The sequence below is a fragment of the Phyllostomus discolor genome, chromosome 9, assembly GCF_004126475.2.
Source record: "Phyllostomus discolor isolate MPI-MPIP mPhyDis1 chromosome 9, mPhyDis1.pri.v3, whole genome shotgun sequence".
Classification (NCBI taxonomy): Eukaryota; Metazoa; Chordata; class Mammalia; order Chiroptera; family Phyllostomidae; genus Phyllostomus; species Phyllostomus discolor.
Genome location: NC_040911.2, coordinates 93,936,314 through 93,952,311, shown reverse-complemented (window position 1 = coordinate 93,952,311; position 15,998 = coordinate 93,936,314). Strand labels below are relative to the sequence as shown.

The following is a 15,998-nucleotide window of genomic DNA, read 5'->3' as shown; positions in this document are numbered from 1 at the left end:
ACGGAAGGGGCTCCCTCCGAGCCTGGGGAAGGAGCCAGCCCTGCCCACAGCTGGAGTTCGGCCTCCCGGCCGCCGGGACCGCCAGAGGGTTGTCGGAAGCGGCAAGTGTGGGGTGACTTGTCACGGCAGCCCTAGGAAACACACAGCGGCCAAGAAATGACTGCCGGTTGGGAAGCGCGGAGTGAGACGCCGAGCGGTGACGGGGCGGGGGGAGGACTTAGCTCTGGGGACACGCTGCCTGACTGAGTCTCCGAAGCCCTTATCTGACCTCCACTTAAGCCACCCGCCCCCCTCCAGCATTACCACTCAATGCAGGTAAGTGTCTTAGAAGTGAAAATAAGTCTAACAACTGAAATTTTAAATGTAATAATTATTTTACGCATTTATTTTCGAATGGAATTTGATCTCACGTCCCTATACCTGGATTACACCATCATGAACCTCGAGTTCATTAACGAAGTTTAGAGAAAGGTTGATTTCTCATCTCGCTATTTTACAGCACAGAAAACTAAGGCTCAGGTGGAGGAGGTGTGTCCCAGCCTCCACGAGAGACGAAATGATGCCGTGACCACTGCTTTAATTTCTACAGGGCTCCTCACCTCCAACCTTTACCCGGACCAGAAAAATACGCCGAGGCTGAGGTTCGAACCTCCCACACGAGCGCGTCTCCTGTGGCGGGACAGAGAGAACCGAGAGGAGGGGAGCGAGGAGCACGGCGACAGGCGCGCGGCCGAGGCGGCCAGTGGCCACAAGGGGGAGAGCGAGCGCTCCTCAGGGGGCGGGGCCCGAGGGCGGTGCGCATGCGCTTGCGCCCGGTGGGAGGTGGCTGTGCAGGCCCGGGGTAAAAAGGCGTGACGGTGGCCGAGAGTGCACAGGGCGCCGGACGGTGGCCGACAAGGTCCGACATGAATCATGTGGAGCGCTGCGCTTCGTTCCTCCGGTGTACGCTGGTGCGGGTGGCCGTGCGGAGCTACCTGCCATGGGGGCTGCTGTCCTCCACGCTGGTGGGCTCCCTCCTCAAGGAGGTCTCCCCGCTGCCCGAGAGCTACTTCAGCAACAAGCGCAACATCCTCAACATGTGAGTGCGCCCCGGGTCCTCTCCTATCCCCGCCATAGCCGACCCGCTGTCGCCTTGTCCCGGGAGCTGAGGATTAGCTGCTCTGATGAACCAGTCATTGGGAGGGGAAGTCCTCCCACTCATAACAGCATCTGCACGAGTGTCTCGACCAAGGGATCCGGGATAGCTAGTGTCACTAGCAGTTCGTCTCTGCACACCCAAACAAGACTGCCTGAGCTCCACGGGGCAGGAAGTGGCGAGCAGGGTTGTGCGTGTATCTGTGTTTCTGCAGGATGTCAGGGTAGGAAGAGGGGCGCCCTAGCCTGTGACGCTTTTCCCCTCTCCTCCCCTTGGAGTTAGGCGTTGGCCCCTGGCGAGGGGGAAGATGCCACCTACCTCTCTCCTGCCTGTGTCAGTCCCCATGCCTCCACCCTAAATCCAATCCCCGCAGCTGGTGACAGTCCCATCACCACCTGTGGAAAACCTGTTCCCCCACCCCTTTGAGAGCCTCGTCTCAGCCCAGGGCAGGGCCCGAACTCCAAGGTAATCGCGCAGCAGCGGCACCCTTCAGCCTATGACCTTTCTCCTGGACTCCTTGGACCTTGTCAGCCACTCAAAGTTCATGGCAGTGGCCCAGGAAGGCGATCCCAGCCGCCCTCTTTGCAACATCTCCTTAACTCTACCCACTCACTCCTTTTTATTCTTTTTTTTTTAAGATTTTATTTACTTATTTTTAAACAGAGGGGAAGGGAGGGAGAAAGAGGGAGAGAAACATCAATCTATTGCCTCTCTTACGCCCCTAGCCGGGGACCTGGCCAGCAGCCCAGGCACATGCCCTGACTGGGGATTGGGGATCGAACTGGGACACTTAGGTTTGCGGGAGGATGCCCAACCCACGGAGCCACACCAACCAGGACTTTCTCTCTCTCTCTCTTTTTAGCTCCTGGATTTTAAGTTTATTGCACAAAAACACTGTTGCAGTAGGGGAACTCTGAAAGATGAAAGTTCTTCCTTCATGTAGGCCTAGATTCTTTAGAATTACAGGGTCAGCAGCATCTCCCCAAATCAACCCAACTCCTCTTATGTACTTAAAACCCTCTCGCCAACAGCTTTGTCAAATGCCTGACAGGTCTTGGCCTATTCATCTCAGGGAAGAATTTTTAGGACAGGCCCTTAGGTGGTGTCTGAAAAACCTTTGGAACCCAGGAAAGGGTTATTCTGTCCTTGGCAAACCTCCCTTACCCACCATGGAAGCTGGGCTAAAGATAGATTATGAGAGTGGTAGTAGCCCCAAGTCGCTTGCAGCTGGGCCCCAGGTCAGCCACCTTTGGTGAGCACAGGAGGGGCAGGCGAGGCAGCTGCTGCTTTATCTGGCCTGGACGAGTGTGGGAGCCAAGCAGCCTGGCAGGCCAGTCAGCCCCCGTTGTATGCCAGTAGCCGGGGATTCTGGCATTTTGCTCCAAGCCCGTGTGCTAATTCATGGAAGGGAATGAGTGAATCACTGGTACTGGCAGGGGTTTAGAAAACCATTTGGTTCCCTCAGTTCTATTTACCAGCCGAGGAAACAGGCCTAGAGAAGTGTGGTAACAAATGAAGCGGGAGTCAGGACTTGAGGCTGGGTCTTCCAACGTGAAGTCGGGCTCTTTTCCGAGTTGGTTTTCTGCCCCGTAGGAAAGAGCCATGGTGTAGGAAAAAAGGCGTGGTCTTTGAGACTTGCCAAACCTTGGGTTAACTCTGTGCTTGCTGGCATGTGAGTGTGGCCCTGGGCAAGTTATTAAACTTTTATTTTATTTATTGATTTTTAAAAATAGAGCAAGAGAGAGAAGAAGAGAGAAACATTGATTTGTTTTTTCCACTTACTTACGTATTCAATGGTTGAGTCCTCCTGCTGTCCCCCTGCCCCCACCTTGCCCCGCTGTATTGGTTGATTCTCTTGTGTGCTCCAACCAGGGATTGAACCCACAACCTTGGCATATCCAGGCAATAAGGCTGTAACCAGCTGACCTGCTCGGCCAGGGCCATTGAACTTTTCTGAGCCTCAAATCCTTTAGCTATAAACTGGGGCAAATGATACCTTCCTCCCAGAGAGTGTGAGTGTTCTATGGGCAAGTGAAGGTATGGGAAAGCTCTTGGCATTTAGTAGATGCTAAATTATTATTACTTTCCCAAACAAATAGCATGGCGCTTCAGATCACAGGCCCTGGGTTTGAATCCCAGCTCCACCACTTCGGAGCGCCACTTCCGGCATGATGCTTCTCTGTGCCCCAGTGTTCTGGTCTGCCAGTGAGGATCATAACAGTCCCCCACCTCACAGCTTTGTTAAAGATTAAATAGTTAGTACGTTTCAAATACATAGTATCTGTAGGTTTTGTCAACTCTTCTCCTTTTCTAAAACTCCCTTGAGAGTCCAGAGACCTGGGTCGTGACGTGCTTCCCTTTCTCCCACGTCCCCTCTCTTCACCTCTGCTTCCCTCCTCTGCCAGGTATTTCGTCAAATTGGCCTGGGCCTGGACCTTCTGTCTCCTCCTGCCCTTCATCGCCCTCACCAACTATCACCTGACGGGCAAGGCCGTCCTGGTGCTGCAACGCTTGTTCACCCTGCTCGTGGGCACGGCCATCTGGTACGTGTGCACGGCCATCTTCTCCAGCGTGGAGCACTACACGGGCAGCTGCTACCAGTCGCCCGCCCTGGAGGGCCTCCGGAAGGAGCACCAGAGCAAGCAGCAGTGCCTCGGCGCCGGCGGCTTTTGGCACGGCTTCGACATCTCGGGCCACTGCTTCCTGCTGACCTTCTGTGCCCTCATGATTGTGGAGGAGATGGCCGTGCTGCACGAGGTGAAGACGGACCGCAGCCACCAGCTCCACACCATCATCACCACCCTGGTCGTCGCCCTGGGCTCGCTGACCTTCATTTGGTTGTGGATGTTTCTCTGCACTACCGTTTACTTCCACGACTGGTTCCAGAAAGTGTGCGGCACCGCCTTCGGCCTGCTGGGGTGGTACGGGACGTACAGGTGTTGGTATCTGAAATCTTTTTCCCCAGGACTGCCCCCCCAGGGCTCCGGCTCGCATCTGAAGCAAGACAGTTACAAGAAATAAAAGAGAAACAAAAGGAGTGACCGTAGGACAGTGGTTCATACATTTTTCACGTATCTTCTTAGTTATTTGACTAAAGTATGGACCCCCCTTCAGAGAGGAGGCTCACCAGGCAGTTTGGGTGGAGGCGGGAGAGTCTGTGGAGCGAGCTCAGTCCCCAAGCTGCTCTTGGCGGCACAGGCACCACTGCTTCTAGTTTGGCACTTTTTGTCCCGGCAACGCTTGACCTTGATCTGGATTGTTCCTTTTGTCCCCAGAGGGCAAGGCTAAGGCTCAGTGAGAGGACAGAATCGGGGAGGCCAGGGCCTCAGATTCCTCTGCCGCCATTGCTCTCTCCCTGATTCTAATTGGGTTTTTGTTTGTTTCTCTGTTTGTTTTAATGGCTGTGAATGCTGTTACTTAACCATATTTCCCTCTGGCAAAAACAGCCAACTGTTGCCTGAAAGCCATTCTGTGGTTTCAGTGTTGGTGGCATCTGCAGAATGTCAACTGTCACACCTGACTTGTGATTAGCTACCAGAGCAGCTAAACTGAGTGCCCCTGTGACTGAATGTCGGATGAGTTTCAGGTAATGAACAGTGATAGATAAGCTTTCATCCGTCTATTATTTATTGGTGTTTGGTGCAATAAGGTTATATTTTTTTCCTTCCAATTTGAACGAGTGCTTTATGGTTTTTAATAACCATAGCATTTGTTGTTTGTCGACAAAACTGAAAATAACTCACATCTCCACTGTTGCACTTTGGCACACGTGTAGATCGCTTTAAGGGTTTTTTTTTTTTTTTAGAACGCTTACTTTTTATAAACTAAACTCTTGGCTGATGGCATTAAATTCCACCCCGTGGGGCTATTTTCTCTGTAAGAAGCTTTGCTCGCCACACGTCCCCAGTATAGACTGACCAGTGTTCCGGGAGGTCTGCTGTGGCCCAAGGTGTTTCTGCCTTTTGGATAAGATTGTGATGAGTGAGCAGTGAAGGAAAAGGCCCTCCGTCGCCTTTGATGGCGGGAAACTAAGCTGAGTGCAAAGATGTCCTTATCACCTGGCCCCACCTTCCTCTTATCCGCTCCACCGTCAAAGGCAACACAAACCTGGGCCTATTGTCCTGGTCCACCCATTCTGTCCCCTTGTGGCCCTTCTCAGTTTCCCAACTGTCATTGTGTGGTCTTTGCTGGGAGCGTGCTGGGAGGGGCTAGAAATCCCATCACCTCCCCCCTCCTTACACAGGCCCAGTTACATCCCTTGTGATAAGATACTCCCTCCCCTTCCCAGGCTGTTTCCTTAAGCCTTTCAAACGGAGCCCCTTGCATTTTGGATACTCATCCCTGAAACTTCTTTGATGCCCCCTGCTCCCTGAAGTTAAGCCTGAGAATAGCGAACTGATAAATACTCCTTAACGCCACTGGCTTTACTCACATTTAGATTGTTAAGGGCTTGAGCTCTGGAACACCTTCAGGGTCAATTGTATTTGATATAATGATGTATTTAAAATATGTAGTTCATACTCCCTTTGTATCCAGTTGAGCTGCAAGTTACCTTGTGAGGTGAGTTACCTTGTACCAAAGAAGGTAGCAGACACACCAGCAATGAGATTTCGGAGGTGCCACCCTGGTGCTTTGGAAGCACTGACAAAAGGCAACGTCCCCACAAGATTTTTCTAGCCCTTGGGAGTGGAAGTGGGGTGAAAGTGGGGGTGGGAAGTAGATGGCGGGAGCTTGTGGAAGGGATTGAAATCTCCAAAGTTTTGTGTTCAACACCAAAAGCCAACAGGCACGGGGTGACTCCGGAAGTTCATTCCTAGTACTTCCAATCTCTCAGGTTTTCTCATCTGGGTCCGATTCAAGCTCAGCGTCCCATTAACTCCGCAGAAAGAGTCTGTTACCAATCCTTGTACGTTGATTGGTCTCCCACTACTTCCGGTCCATGTTAGCACCCTTGCCTTTTCCTGGGGAGCATGCTCTCTGTCCCTCTGTGAGACAGTTTGGCGGAGCTGTGTTCGGGCTTAGGCAGACTTGAGATGTGGGTTCAAATCTGGGCACCGCTACTGAGAGTTGCCTGACCATGGGCAAGCTTCATTCTCCTCATTTGTAAAATGGAGATGATGCTTTAGGATGAAAAGACATGATGCATGTACAATGCCCAGCAGAGGTAAAGTCCCCCGCCCCTTTTTCTTGACTAAGCCCTTTAAAACTTTCTGGGCTCCTCCAGAGAAGGCAGGGGGATTAACATCTTTTGAGTGCCATTGGGGGTGTCTGTCTCCTGCCGAAATGGTCTCGTGCTGTCTTTTGGAGAGTGTCTTGTCCCCCGGCCCGTCTGAGGGCATCTGTGATCACAGAACACTGCCGCGATTTTTTTGCCTTTCTTTGTTGAGGTTCATTCACCGACGCTTCATCTTCCCCATGCATCTGTCAAAGTCTGAGCGCCAGACTGTATTTAGAGAATGGCTCTTGCCACTGTTATATATACGCAGATCGTGTGTGTAAACAAGCAAATTAAGTAAACTGGAGATAATGAAATCCCACATCCCCGTGTTTCGTGTGTTCCTTTCCGATCCCCCGAAGGAGGCGTATAACCACGAGAGCTCAGCCCACTTTACAAAAGTGGCATGGATGCTTTCTTGAACTACTCGTTGCATATACGGTATTTCATGGCTGTAGAGAAGGTATTTTTTTTTCCTCCTGTAAACTAAATATGTGTGCAGCCATATATTTCTTAGCGTGACTTACTCCTTCCCTCCACCATATCTGGATCCTGGAGTCCTGGCGTCTGGACCGACCAGGTTTGGGAGCCGTTTTCCTGGCAGGAGAAGAGGGACACTGAAGAGCAGTTACAGAGTTCACTCAGATGAGGTCATCTTTGAAAATGGCTCAGAGTCCTGGAGGCCTAGATGCAGCGGACGGCTTTTCCTGCCTTTCAGGGCCCACTGGTTTGCCAGCCTTACCTGCTGGGCACCTCCAGGGAGTGCTTGTCCGAAAGCTCAGCGGCTCCAGGATTAGAATCCCCTTGCGCGGCAAGACTTGCCCTGTCCAGGTTCCTTCGGCAGCAGCGGACCTTCGTGAGTTCCTGCCGTGAGCCAGGAGCTGGGGAGGATGACAGGCTTGCTGCCTTGTGGATGGAGTTTGTGGTCCCAAGTCAGGCCCTTCGGAGCCTGAGGACCTCTGGGGTCACAGAGGTAAATTTGATACAACTCTCCGTTCGAGAAATTTTCACCGTAAAGTGTTCTGCGTGCTGGTTGAAGTCAGGCCCAGAGGACGTAGAGCTGGGGACAGCCAGCTGCTCTGGGCGAGTAGGGAATACTTTCGCAGAACCTAACAATTCTTTCGGGTCTTGGAGGATGAGGAGGAGTGCAAGCAGTTAGGCAGAGAAGGGTATCCAAGGAAGTGAGAGCAACATGCCCAAGGACACAGGTATGCTGCCGGGGTTTCCATCCACATGTCCCTTCCCCAGAAACCTAACTCTCCCATCGTTTTCAGAATCAGCGGAGATTGGAGACAGGACCAGCAGAACCACAGAGGTGCCCCGCTGGCATGAAGAGCGCCCCCTGGCTGTGAGCTGGGTTCCTCCACTGCTTTTTCTGCTTTTCCGTGTGACCTTGAACCAGTCACTCAGCGTCTCTGGGTCTCAGTTTCCTTATCTGGTGATGGGTGGTAGTGGAATGAATCATCTCACCAACTCTTCTGCTCTATTCCGTTCCTCTGTGCTGTCTGATGAAAAGCTCTTCCCAGGCTGGTTCTGGCTTTTATTTTAGGAAACCACATGAAAAGAAACTCCCACTCGCAGCTGAGGCGGCAGCTGCTTTCCTGGTGAGTGCAGGAGGCGCTGACCTCGCGGCGCACTTTATCACACCCCTCTCCCTGTGCGTCAACAGCCGTGTAGTTCAGACCTGACTGCATGGGCTCACGTGGGCCTACTGGGCACGGGAAGTGGCACTGAGTTCCCAGAGGGGTGAACTACAGCAGAAGTCTTTTTAAAAAGTCTCCAAAGTCAAACCGTCTTTGATAGCTATTGAGGAGAACCTACGTTCTGTTAAGAGAAACGCTGTGCAGTATAGTCATCTTCAGAAATTGTCCCAGAAACCCCTTATGCTGCCCGCCTCTGGCAAGTGTTGAAGTTGAACACACAGCACAGAAAACAGGCACTCTCATATGTTGGGGAAAGGGGGCATGGTAAATGGGCAGGACCTGTTTTTTTAAAGCAACTTAATATTTTATTTTATTTTATTTTATATTATTATTGTTATTTTTTATCCTCACCTGAGGGACATGCTTAGAGCAGAAGGGAGAGAGAGAGAGGAGAAAAACATCGATTAGTTGCCTTTTGCATGCACCCTGGCTGGGAACAGAACCTGCAACCCAGACCTGGAATCCAACCCACGACCTTTCCACTCACAGGACAATGCACCAACCAACCACGTCACACCAGCCAGGGCGGCACCACCTGTTTCAATGGTAACTTAGTACAGTCCAGACTCGAACTGTGTAGACCCAACAATCTCAGTCTAGAGATTTGAGCCCTAGAAATGCTTATAGAAATGGGCTAAGATAAGTACAAAGATTCTCTTCTGTCTTTGTTACAGTGAATTGTCAAGAACCCACATGCCAATCTATTAAATAAATCATGGTACCTCTGTGTTAGCAATATAATGCAGTCACTAGAAAAAATAAATGATGTTACAGTTAGAGTGGAATCGATGGCAGAAACACTCGGTTTTGTGCTGTAACCTCCAGCTGTGTGCCCTGGATCGAGTCAGTCTCTCTGAGCTTCTGTTTTTGACATGCAAATGGGGTGATTCAGCCTTCGCTGCCCAAGAGTTGAGGAGCATCGAGGAAACTGGGCATGGTGCTCGGCACAGCATTAGTCAGGGGCACGGTGGCTCCAAGGGGTTCACAGTCTAGCTGGGCGCAGACAGTGAAATGAGCAACTCCAAACAGGGTGCTGGGCTCAACAGCGCAGTGCTCCCCAAACCATCCTAACTTAGTCACAGCTCAGGCAGAGGAGATTTGTACATGGAGCACTTAGAAAAGCAAAGGAGTGGGGCGGTGAGCATGCACTCCAGCCGGACTGCCTGGGTTCTAATTCTGGCTCTGCCATGCTCATGGGCTGTGTCACCTTCAACAGTTCCTCGATCTCTCAGTCTCAGTTTCCTCATCTGTAAAATGGGGATAATGTAAGTACCTACCTCATAGAGTTGTTGCAAGGACTAAATGAATTGATATGTGTAAAGTGTTTAGACAGGACATATATATATATATACACACACACACACATCAGGTGCTAAGCCATAAAGTGTCTTTCAAGGGCACAGTAAGTCCCTGACGGGTCCTCATTACCATAACCACTTTAAAACCAAGATAAACCTCATACATGTCAGTGTTTTAATGTCAATCAACTCAGCAGTTGTTAAAGTGTGGTCAGTGAGTGTGGGAGGCCATGGCCCAGTGACCTAGCATGGGAACGGAGTCCCTAAGACAGCAATTTGGCTTCCAGATTAACCAGGGGTCAGGGAGGGCAAGATGTGTTTTCCAGGAGAGCCAGAGGATGGGTACTCGGGTATCCATGGGGTCCTTTTGGCCAAGGTAAAGCAGGTCCCCCTGCTGGAGGTGCTGTCCACTCACAGGCAATCCAAGGGCAGCCTGGCCTTGGTTTCCAGGCTGTGTATTTTTTGGGGGGGAGCTGAGCTGGAAGCCTTATCGTGGAGCCTGGGCTCTTTCTGTCTTCTCTGCCAGGGTGGGGCTGCCTGGGACGCACGTGTGTGTGTGTGTGTGTGTGTGTGTGTGTGTGTCTGAGTGCTCTGGTGGTAAGCAGGCGGGAAGGGGCCTGGGAGCCACCCTGATTAGCATCTTAATTTCTGGAGCAAAGGCATTCAGGCCTTGCTCAACCAGGCTGCTGCGGCCCGTTTCCCAATCACTCCTTTCATTTCTTCCTGCCTCTGCTTGCCTTTACTGAGTGTGCTGCGTTTGCTAGGTGCCCCTGTGCTGCTGGGGACGGTGCAGGGCTAGTCTTTGATGGGCTTGATGAAGTCATGGAGGGGAAAATATTTTACAAGCTTTAGAATATCAGGCATCTATGAGGGCTGCTTATTATTGAGGAGATTTATCTTTCCCTAATGAGTGTCTCTCAGAAGCGTGGGCACTGTAACTCCATCGGGGGGTGCAGTTTTTTTAGACGCGGTTTCCGGTTTAAAGCTAATCAGCACAGTGTCTGGCATTTGTCATTCAGCCCTCGGTCGGTCGGGAAAATGTTCTGTCAGTGAGGGCCACCCAAAGCCATTAGCTGTACTTGGCAGGGCAGCGAGCGGTGCGCCCTCACTTTCTTTCTTGCTGCGGGCCTGAGTCAGCATCTCTGCTCTCTGCTGTCATCTCGTCCGTGGAGGCCTGGATCACCCTGGTGTCCCCATAAGAACACACCGATGCACTTCACTGACAACATCATGCTGTTCCCAGTGAGCAGGAGCTAGCAAGCACACCAGATGCTTTAGGAAGCCCCAGGGGGGCTTCTACCATGTAAACCCTGTGGTGTGCAGAAGCCTGGCACCTTGGTGGAGTTTCCAGGGTTCCAGGGCTTAGGAAATGTCAGGTCACCCCCTCCGATAAAAGGCAGGTTGCTGCCACTATCCCGAAGAAAAAAAGCACAACAGGTAGCCCTCTGGATCCAGGAGGCAGGGTAGCCCCGTCTGTGGGTGCTGCTCCAAACCGTTCACTGAGTGACCTGTCAGACAGCCGGTGTTGGATGGGCGCCAAAGCAGGTTTAGGCTGCAGTGCAACGTGCTCTGCCAGCTGAGCCACGTGACCCAGTCTGTCCAGTGGTGCTTCAACTGGCTGTCACTTTTAGAATTGTCTGTACAGGGTCCCCAGCGAGCCCCCGAAATCTCAGTGCCCCTCCCTAGGATTTGGAACAAAGTTGTGTCCTCTTCTGCAAGTAACAACTGTCATTTTGAAATGTAGTGTCTGCCTTGCTGTTGGGCCCTGTTAGAGACCGAATACCTGACCTTGAGACACCGAGAGACCATGCAACCTGAGCTGCCCATCGTGAACTGGATGCCACCCGATCCATCAGCTGTAAAGCTAGGCATGCACCTCAGCACTCTGTTATCAAGTGGGAGCGAAACCACTCAGGCTGCGTCGCCCATTCCTGCCACGTTGCCACCTCTTCCTCAGTCCACACCTAACACCTCGGGGTAAATCCTCATGATCAATGGAGGATGGAGGAAGGAAAAGCTCAGGCCGGGTACCAACCAGAAGTGGACGGTTGTGGCACTACGGGGATGCCCTGAAAGGCACTGGAGAAGGGAACTCCTGCCAGTGACCGGCACTTCAGACAGTGCTGCTGGCCCTCCGTATCCGCAGGTTTTGTATCTGCAGATTCAACCCACTGAGGATCAAAAATATATTATTGTGACTATTATTTTTTATTTTTAGAGAGGGGAAGAGAGAGAGAGGGAGAGACACATTGATTAGGTACCTTCTGCACACCCCCTGACCTGGGACCACGCCTCCAACGTAGGTGTGTGCCCAGACCAGGAATTGAACGGGCGACCCTTCAGTTTGCAGGACAATGCACAGCCAGCTGAGCCACATGGGCTAGAACCCAAAATATATATATATTTTTAATGGTACATTGTTGCTGTGTGTTAGGCCTTTGAGGGTTGCATCTATACCAAACACGTACAGACTTTTTTTCTTGTCATTCCTTAACTAATACACTACAACTATTTCTATAGCATTTACATTGTATTAGGTGTTATCAGTAATCTAGAGGTGATTCAAAGTGCACAAGAGGATGTGTGTAGGTGATATGAAAATACTGTGCCATTTTATATATGTAAGGGCACAAGTATCCGTAGATTCTGGTATCTGCAGGGGTCCAGGAACCAGTCCCCCACAAATAATAAGGGACATCTGTACATATTACAGTTGTCCATCTAGATGGAGACAGAAGTTCAGAAATATGGATCCACGCATTTTCAGGAGACGGATGTATGGTCAGGGCTGGAGGAGTGGTGATAAGGAGGTCTGTAGGAGAAGGTACTGGACGGACCTGTAACAGGAGGAGAGGGTATCTGCATTCTCTGTAGTTACTCCCCCAAAGACGGCCACTTCAGAGGAGACCATCAATAAACAGATGGGCCAGACAGATGACTTGTTCTGTAGCTGTCAGTCCTTTCCCAGCAACCCCATCCTTGCTCTCAACAGACTCACATACAAAACGGCCACCATAATCGAGTTAGAGGTTATAAGTGGACACGACAACATGGACTTCCTCTTACCAAGACTGATTTAGGTAACTTCCGGTCAAGATGGAGGTGTAGGCAAACACACTTTGCCTCCGAGTGCAACCACAGAATTACAACTAGACCTTAAAACACCTAACACTGAGAACCATCAGAAAATCAAGCTGTATGGAAGTCCAACAACCAAGGATTTAAAGCCACATCCATCCAGATGGGTGCCTTTTCTACAAAAGGGTCCACTACTAGGACAATGAGTCAAAGTAGCTATACCTAATAGACAGAAACAAGCACAGGGAACCTACCAAATTGAGGAGACAAAGAAATATGGCCTGGCCCTAGCTGGTGTGGCTCAGTGGATTGAATGCCAGCCTGTGAACCAAAAAGTTGCCGGTTCAATTCCCAGTCAGGGCACGTGCCTAGGTTGAGGAGGTCCCCAGTCGGGGGTGTGCAAGAAGCAACCAATTGATATCTCTCACTGATGTTTCTCTCCCTCTCTTTCCCTCTCTTCACCTCTCTCTAAAAGCAAATAAATAAAGTCTTGAAAAAAGAAAAAAAAAAGAAATATGGCCAAAATGGAAGAACAGAACAAAACCCCAGAAAAAGAACTGAAAATGGAGATATCCAATCTATCTGATGCAGAGTTCAAAACACTGGTGATCAGGATGCTGAGAGAACTCATTGAGTATGGCCACAAAATAAAGGAAGAAATGAAGAATACACTAAGTCAGGGATGTCAAACTCATCTTCACCGGGGGCCACATCAACCTCGTGGTTGCTTTCAAAGGGCTGAATACAATTTCAACTCCTTAACAGTTAAGTAGTTACATTTATACAGTCCTAAAATAATTTTGGCCCCTTAAAGGCAACCACAAGGCTGATGTGGCCCCTGGTGAAAATGAGTTTGACACCCCTGCCCTAAGTGAAATAAAGAAAAATCTTCAGGGAACCAACAGTGGAGGGGATGAAGCTGGGACTCAAATCAATGATTTGGAGCATAAGGAAGAATTAAGCTTCCAACCAGAACAGCAAGAAGAAAAAAGAATTCAAAGAAACAAGAGTAGCATAAGGAACCTCTGGAACATCTCCAAATGTACCAACATCCAAATCATAGGGATGCCAGAAAGACAAGAGGAAGAGCAAGAAATTGAAAACTTATTTGAAAAAATAATGAAAAAAAAAAAAAACTTCCCTAATTTGGTGAAGAAAATAGACATACAAGTCCAGAAAGCGCAACATCCCAAGCAAGATGGACCCAAAGAGGACCACACCAAGACACATCATAACTAAAATGCCAAAGGTTAAAGACAAAGAGAGAATCTGAAAAGAAGCAAGAGAAAAGCAGATAGTAACTATAAAGGAGTTCCCATAAGACTGTCCCCTGATTTCTCACAAGAAACTCTGCAGGCTGGAAGGAACTGGCAAGAAGTATTCAAACTGATTAAAAACAAGGACCTACAACCTAGATTACTCAACAAAGCAATCATTTAGAATTTAAGGGCAGATAAAGTGCTTCCCAGACAAGGTAAAGCTAAAGGAGTTTGGCATCACTAAGCCATTATTACATGAAATGTTAAAGGGACTTACTTAAGAAAAAGAAGAAAATCAAAACTATGAACATTAAAATGGCAACAAATTCACAACTATCAACAACTGAATGTAAAAACAACAAATTAAGCAAACAAGCAGAACAGGAACAGAATCATAGATACAGAGATCATTTGGAGGATTATCAGCTGGGAGGAGAAAGGAGGAGTATAGGGGGAAGGTGCAGGGATTAAGCATAATCGGTAGGTACAAAATAGACAGGGAGGTTAAGAATAGTATAGGGAATGGAGAAGCCAAAGAACTTATATGCATGACCCATGGACATGAACTAAGGGGGAATGCTGGAGGGAATGGGGCTACCAGGCAGAAGGGGGCAAAGGGGGAAGATTAGGACAATTGTAGTAGCATAGTCAATAAAATATATTTAAAAAATAAAATAAACCTAAAAAAGACTGATTTAGCTAAAACCACCCCACTGAGGGCCCAGCTTGCACCATTCCCCATAGGAACCAGCCACCTTGTGGTAGGTCGATTCCATTGACCTCCCCCATCACGGAGGGGGCAGCAGTTGGTATATTCTGCATATAGATTTGTCTTCTTTGACCACCACGTCCATGGACACCTTGGTTCCAGTCTTGGTACTCCATTCAACATGGTTTCTGACCAAAGAGTTGATATCACAGCAAAAGAAATGAGGCAGTGGGATCCTACCTATGGAATTTTCTGGTCATATCACATATTCTAGTATCTAGAAGCAGCTGGGTTTACAGAACATCGAAGTGGCCTACTGAAGACTCGCCTCCTGAGGGGGCCAGCTGGGAGACACGGCAGCATTTGAGTGCTGTCTGCAGGACGCGGGACGTACTCTAGACCAGTCACAGGGCGGTTTCTCCACACGCAGAAAACACGGATCCAGCCATGCCCAGGTGGAAATGGGAGGGACTACTTTCACTATTGCACAAAATAACCCATTCACAAAAAGGTTGCTTTCCATCCCTGGAACTTTGGACTTTGAATGGCTAGTGATTCCAGTTCTCAGGGAAGGAATGTGAGGGAATACACGGATTGACTTAGGAGCTGAGACTGCCACGTGGCCATCTTGAGCTTCTCATACTATTGCGACTACAGGCAAAGCAGGTTCCTCTGCTGGCTGGCGCCGTGGGCCTGATCGCCGGGGGTGGGTGGGGTGGCTGCTGCAGTGGTGGCACGGAAGACTGTGCATGAGAACTAGAGGAGTCTCTGGGTGCCCTGTTGTACGCCACGTCCGATGGTAAAAGATTAATGGAAGACTACAGCAGCCCGAGTTTGAGTCACTTCATCAGGAAAATACCCCAGCCATGAGGTTCTGGCGAGGGGGAAAAAAAAAACAAAAAACGCAGAATAGCTAGTAGAAAAAGAGATATTACAGATATCATCCATGGCCTTTTGATTGGTCACAGAAATGAGGGCTGTAGCGGCTATGAGTAGTTCCTGCTTGTCACATACGTGTATATACCGTATACGGGAACGCTGGTGATGGTTAAATGGAGGTTTTTTAATCTATCAATCTATGTATCTATCTTACAGTGTATTGAGGTGTGGTCTGTAGTCAGAGGTGGAAGAAGAGAATCCAGCATCATCCAGAGTGATGTTACCAACCGATGGGAATCTGTGGGTCTCGTTTTCGGAGGGAAGGTATATCCTCATTTCAGGAGAGCTGTTGGCCCTGTTAGGATGAAGCATGCTATTGTTCTTGAGTGGAGTTTAATTATGAGTGGGAAGGGTCTGTGTCGATGTCCGAGTAGCCAAAGGGGTAGACAGTCTCTAAGTACTCGCCCTGTCTTGGCCCTGACTATTTTTTCTTTTCGTCTTGATGAAAAATCCTTATACATTTTTATAAAATAAAAGTATGCCTTGTGTTACACAAATTTTACTTTTTTGGTTTAATGTTCTTGGGCATTTTAACACATTTTTCCCTCTGGGAAATTTGGGGGGCAGGCCCCTGGGTGCCCCCTGAAGGTCTGTTTACAGGTTAACATGAGCAAATGGCCTTGAACGGACTTGTAGACTGTGAAGCACTGTGTCCAGCTGAG

At 49.5% G+C, this 15,998-nt stretch overlaps 1 protein-coding gene across 1 annotated transcript; it reads left to right on the top strand.

Annotated features, from left to right (window-relative positions):
- Window positions 1–795: 795 nt before the first annotated feature.
- Window positions 796–6,674, top strand: FITM2 (fat storage inducing transmembrane protein 2). Its single transcript, XM_028524387.2, has 2 exons — window positions 796–1,078; window positions 3,541–6,674. Exons 1-2 carry the CDS (start codon window positions 906–908, stop codon window positions 4,154–4,156), a joined length of 789 nt encoding a protein of 262 aa, XP_028380188.1. The 5' UTR covers window positions 796–905; the 3' UTR covers window positions 4,157–6,674.
- The last annotated feature ends 9,324 nt before the right edge of the window (window positions 6,675–15,998 follow it).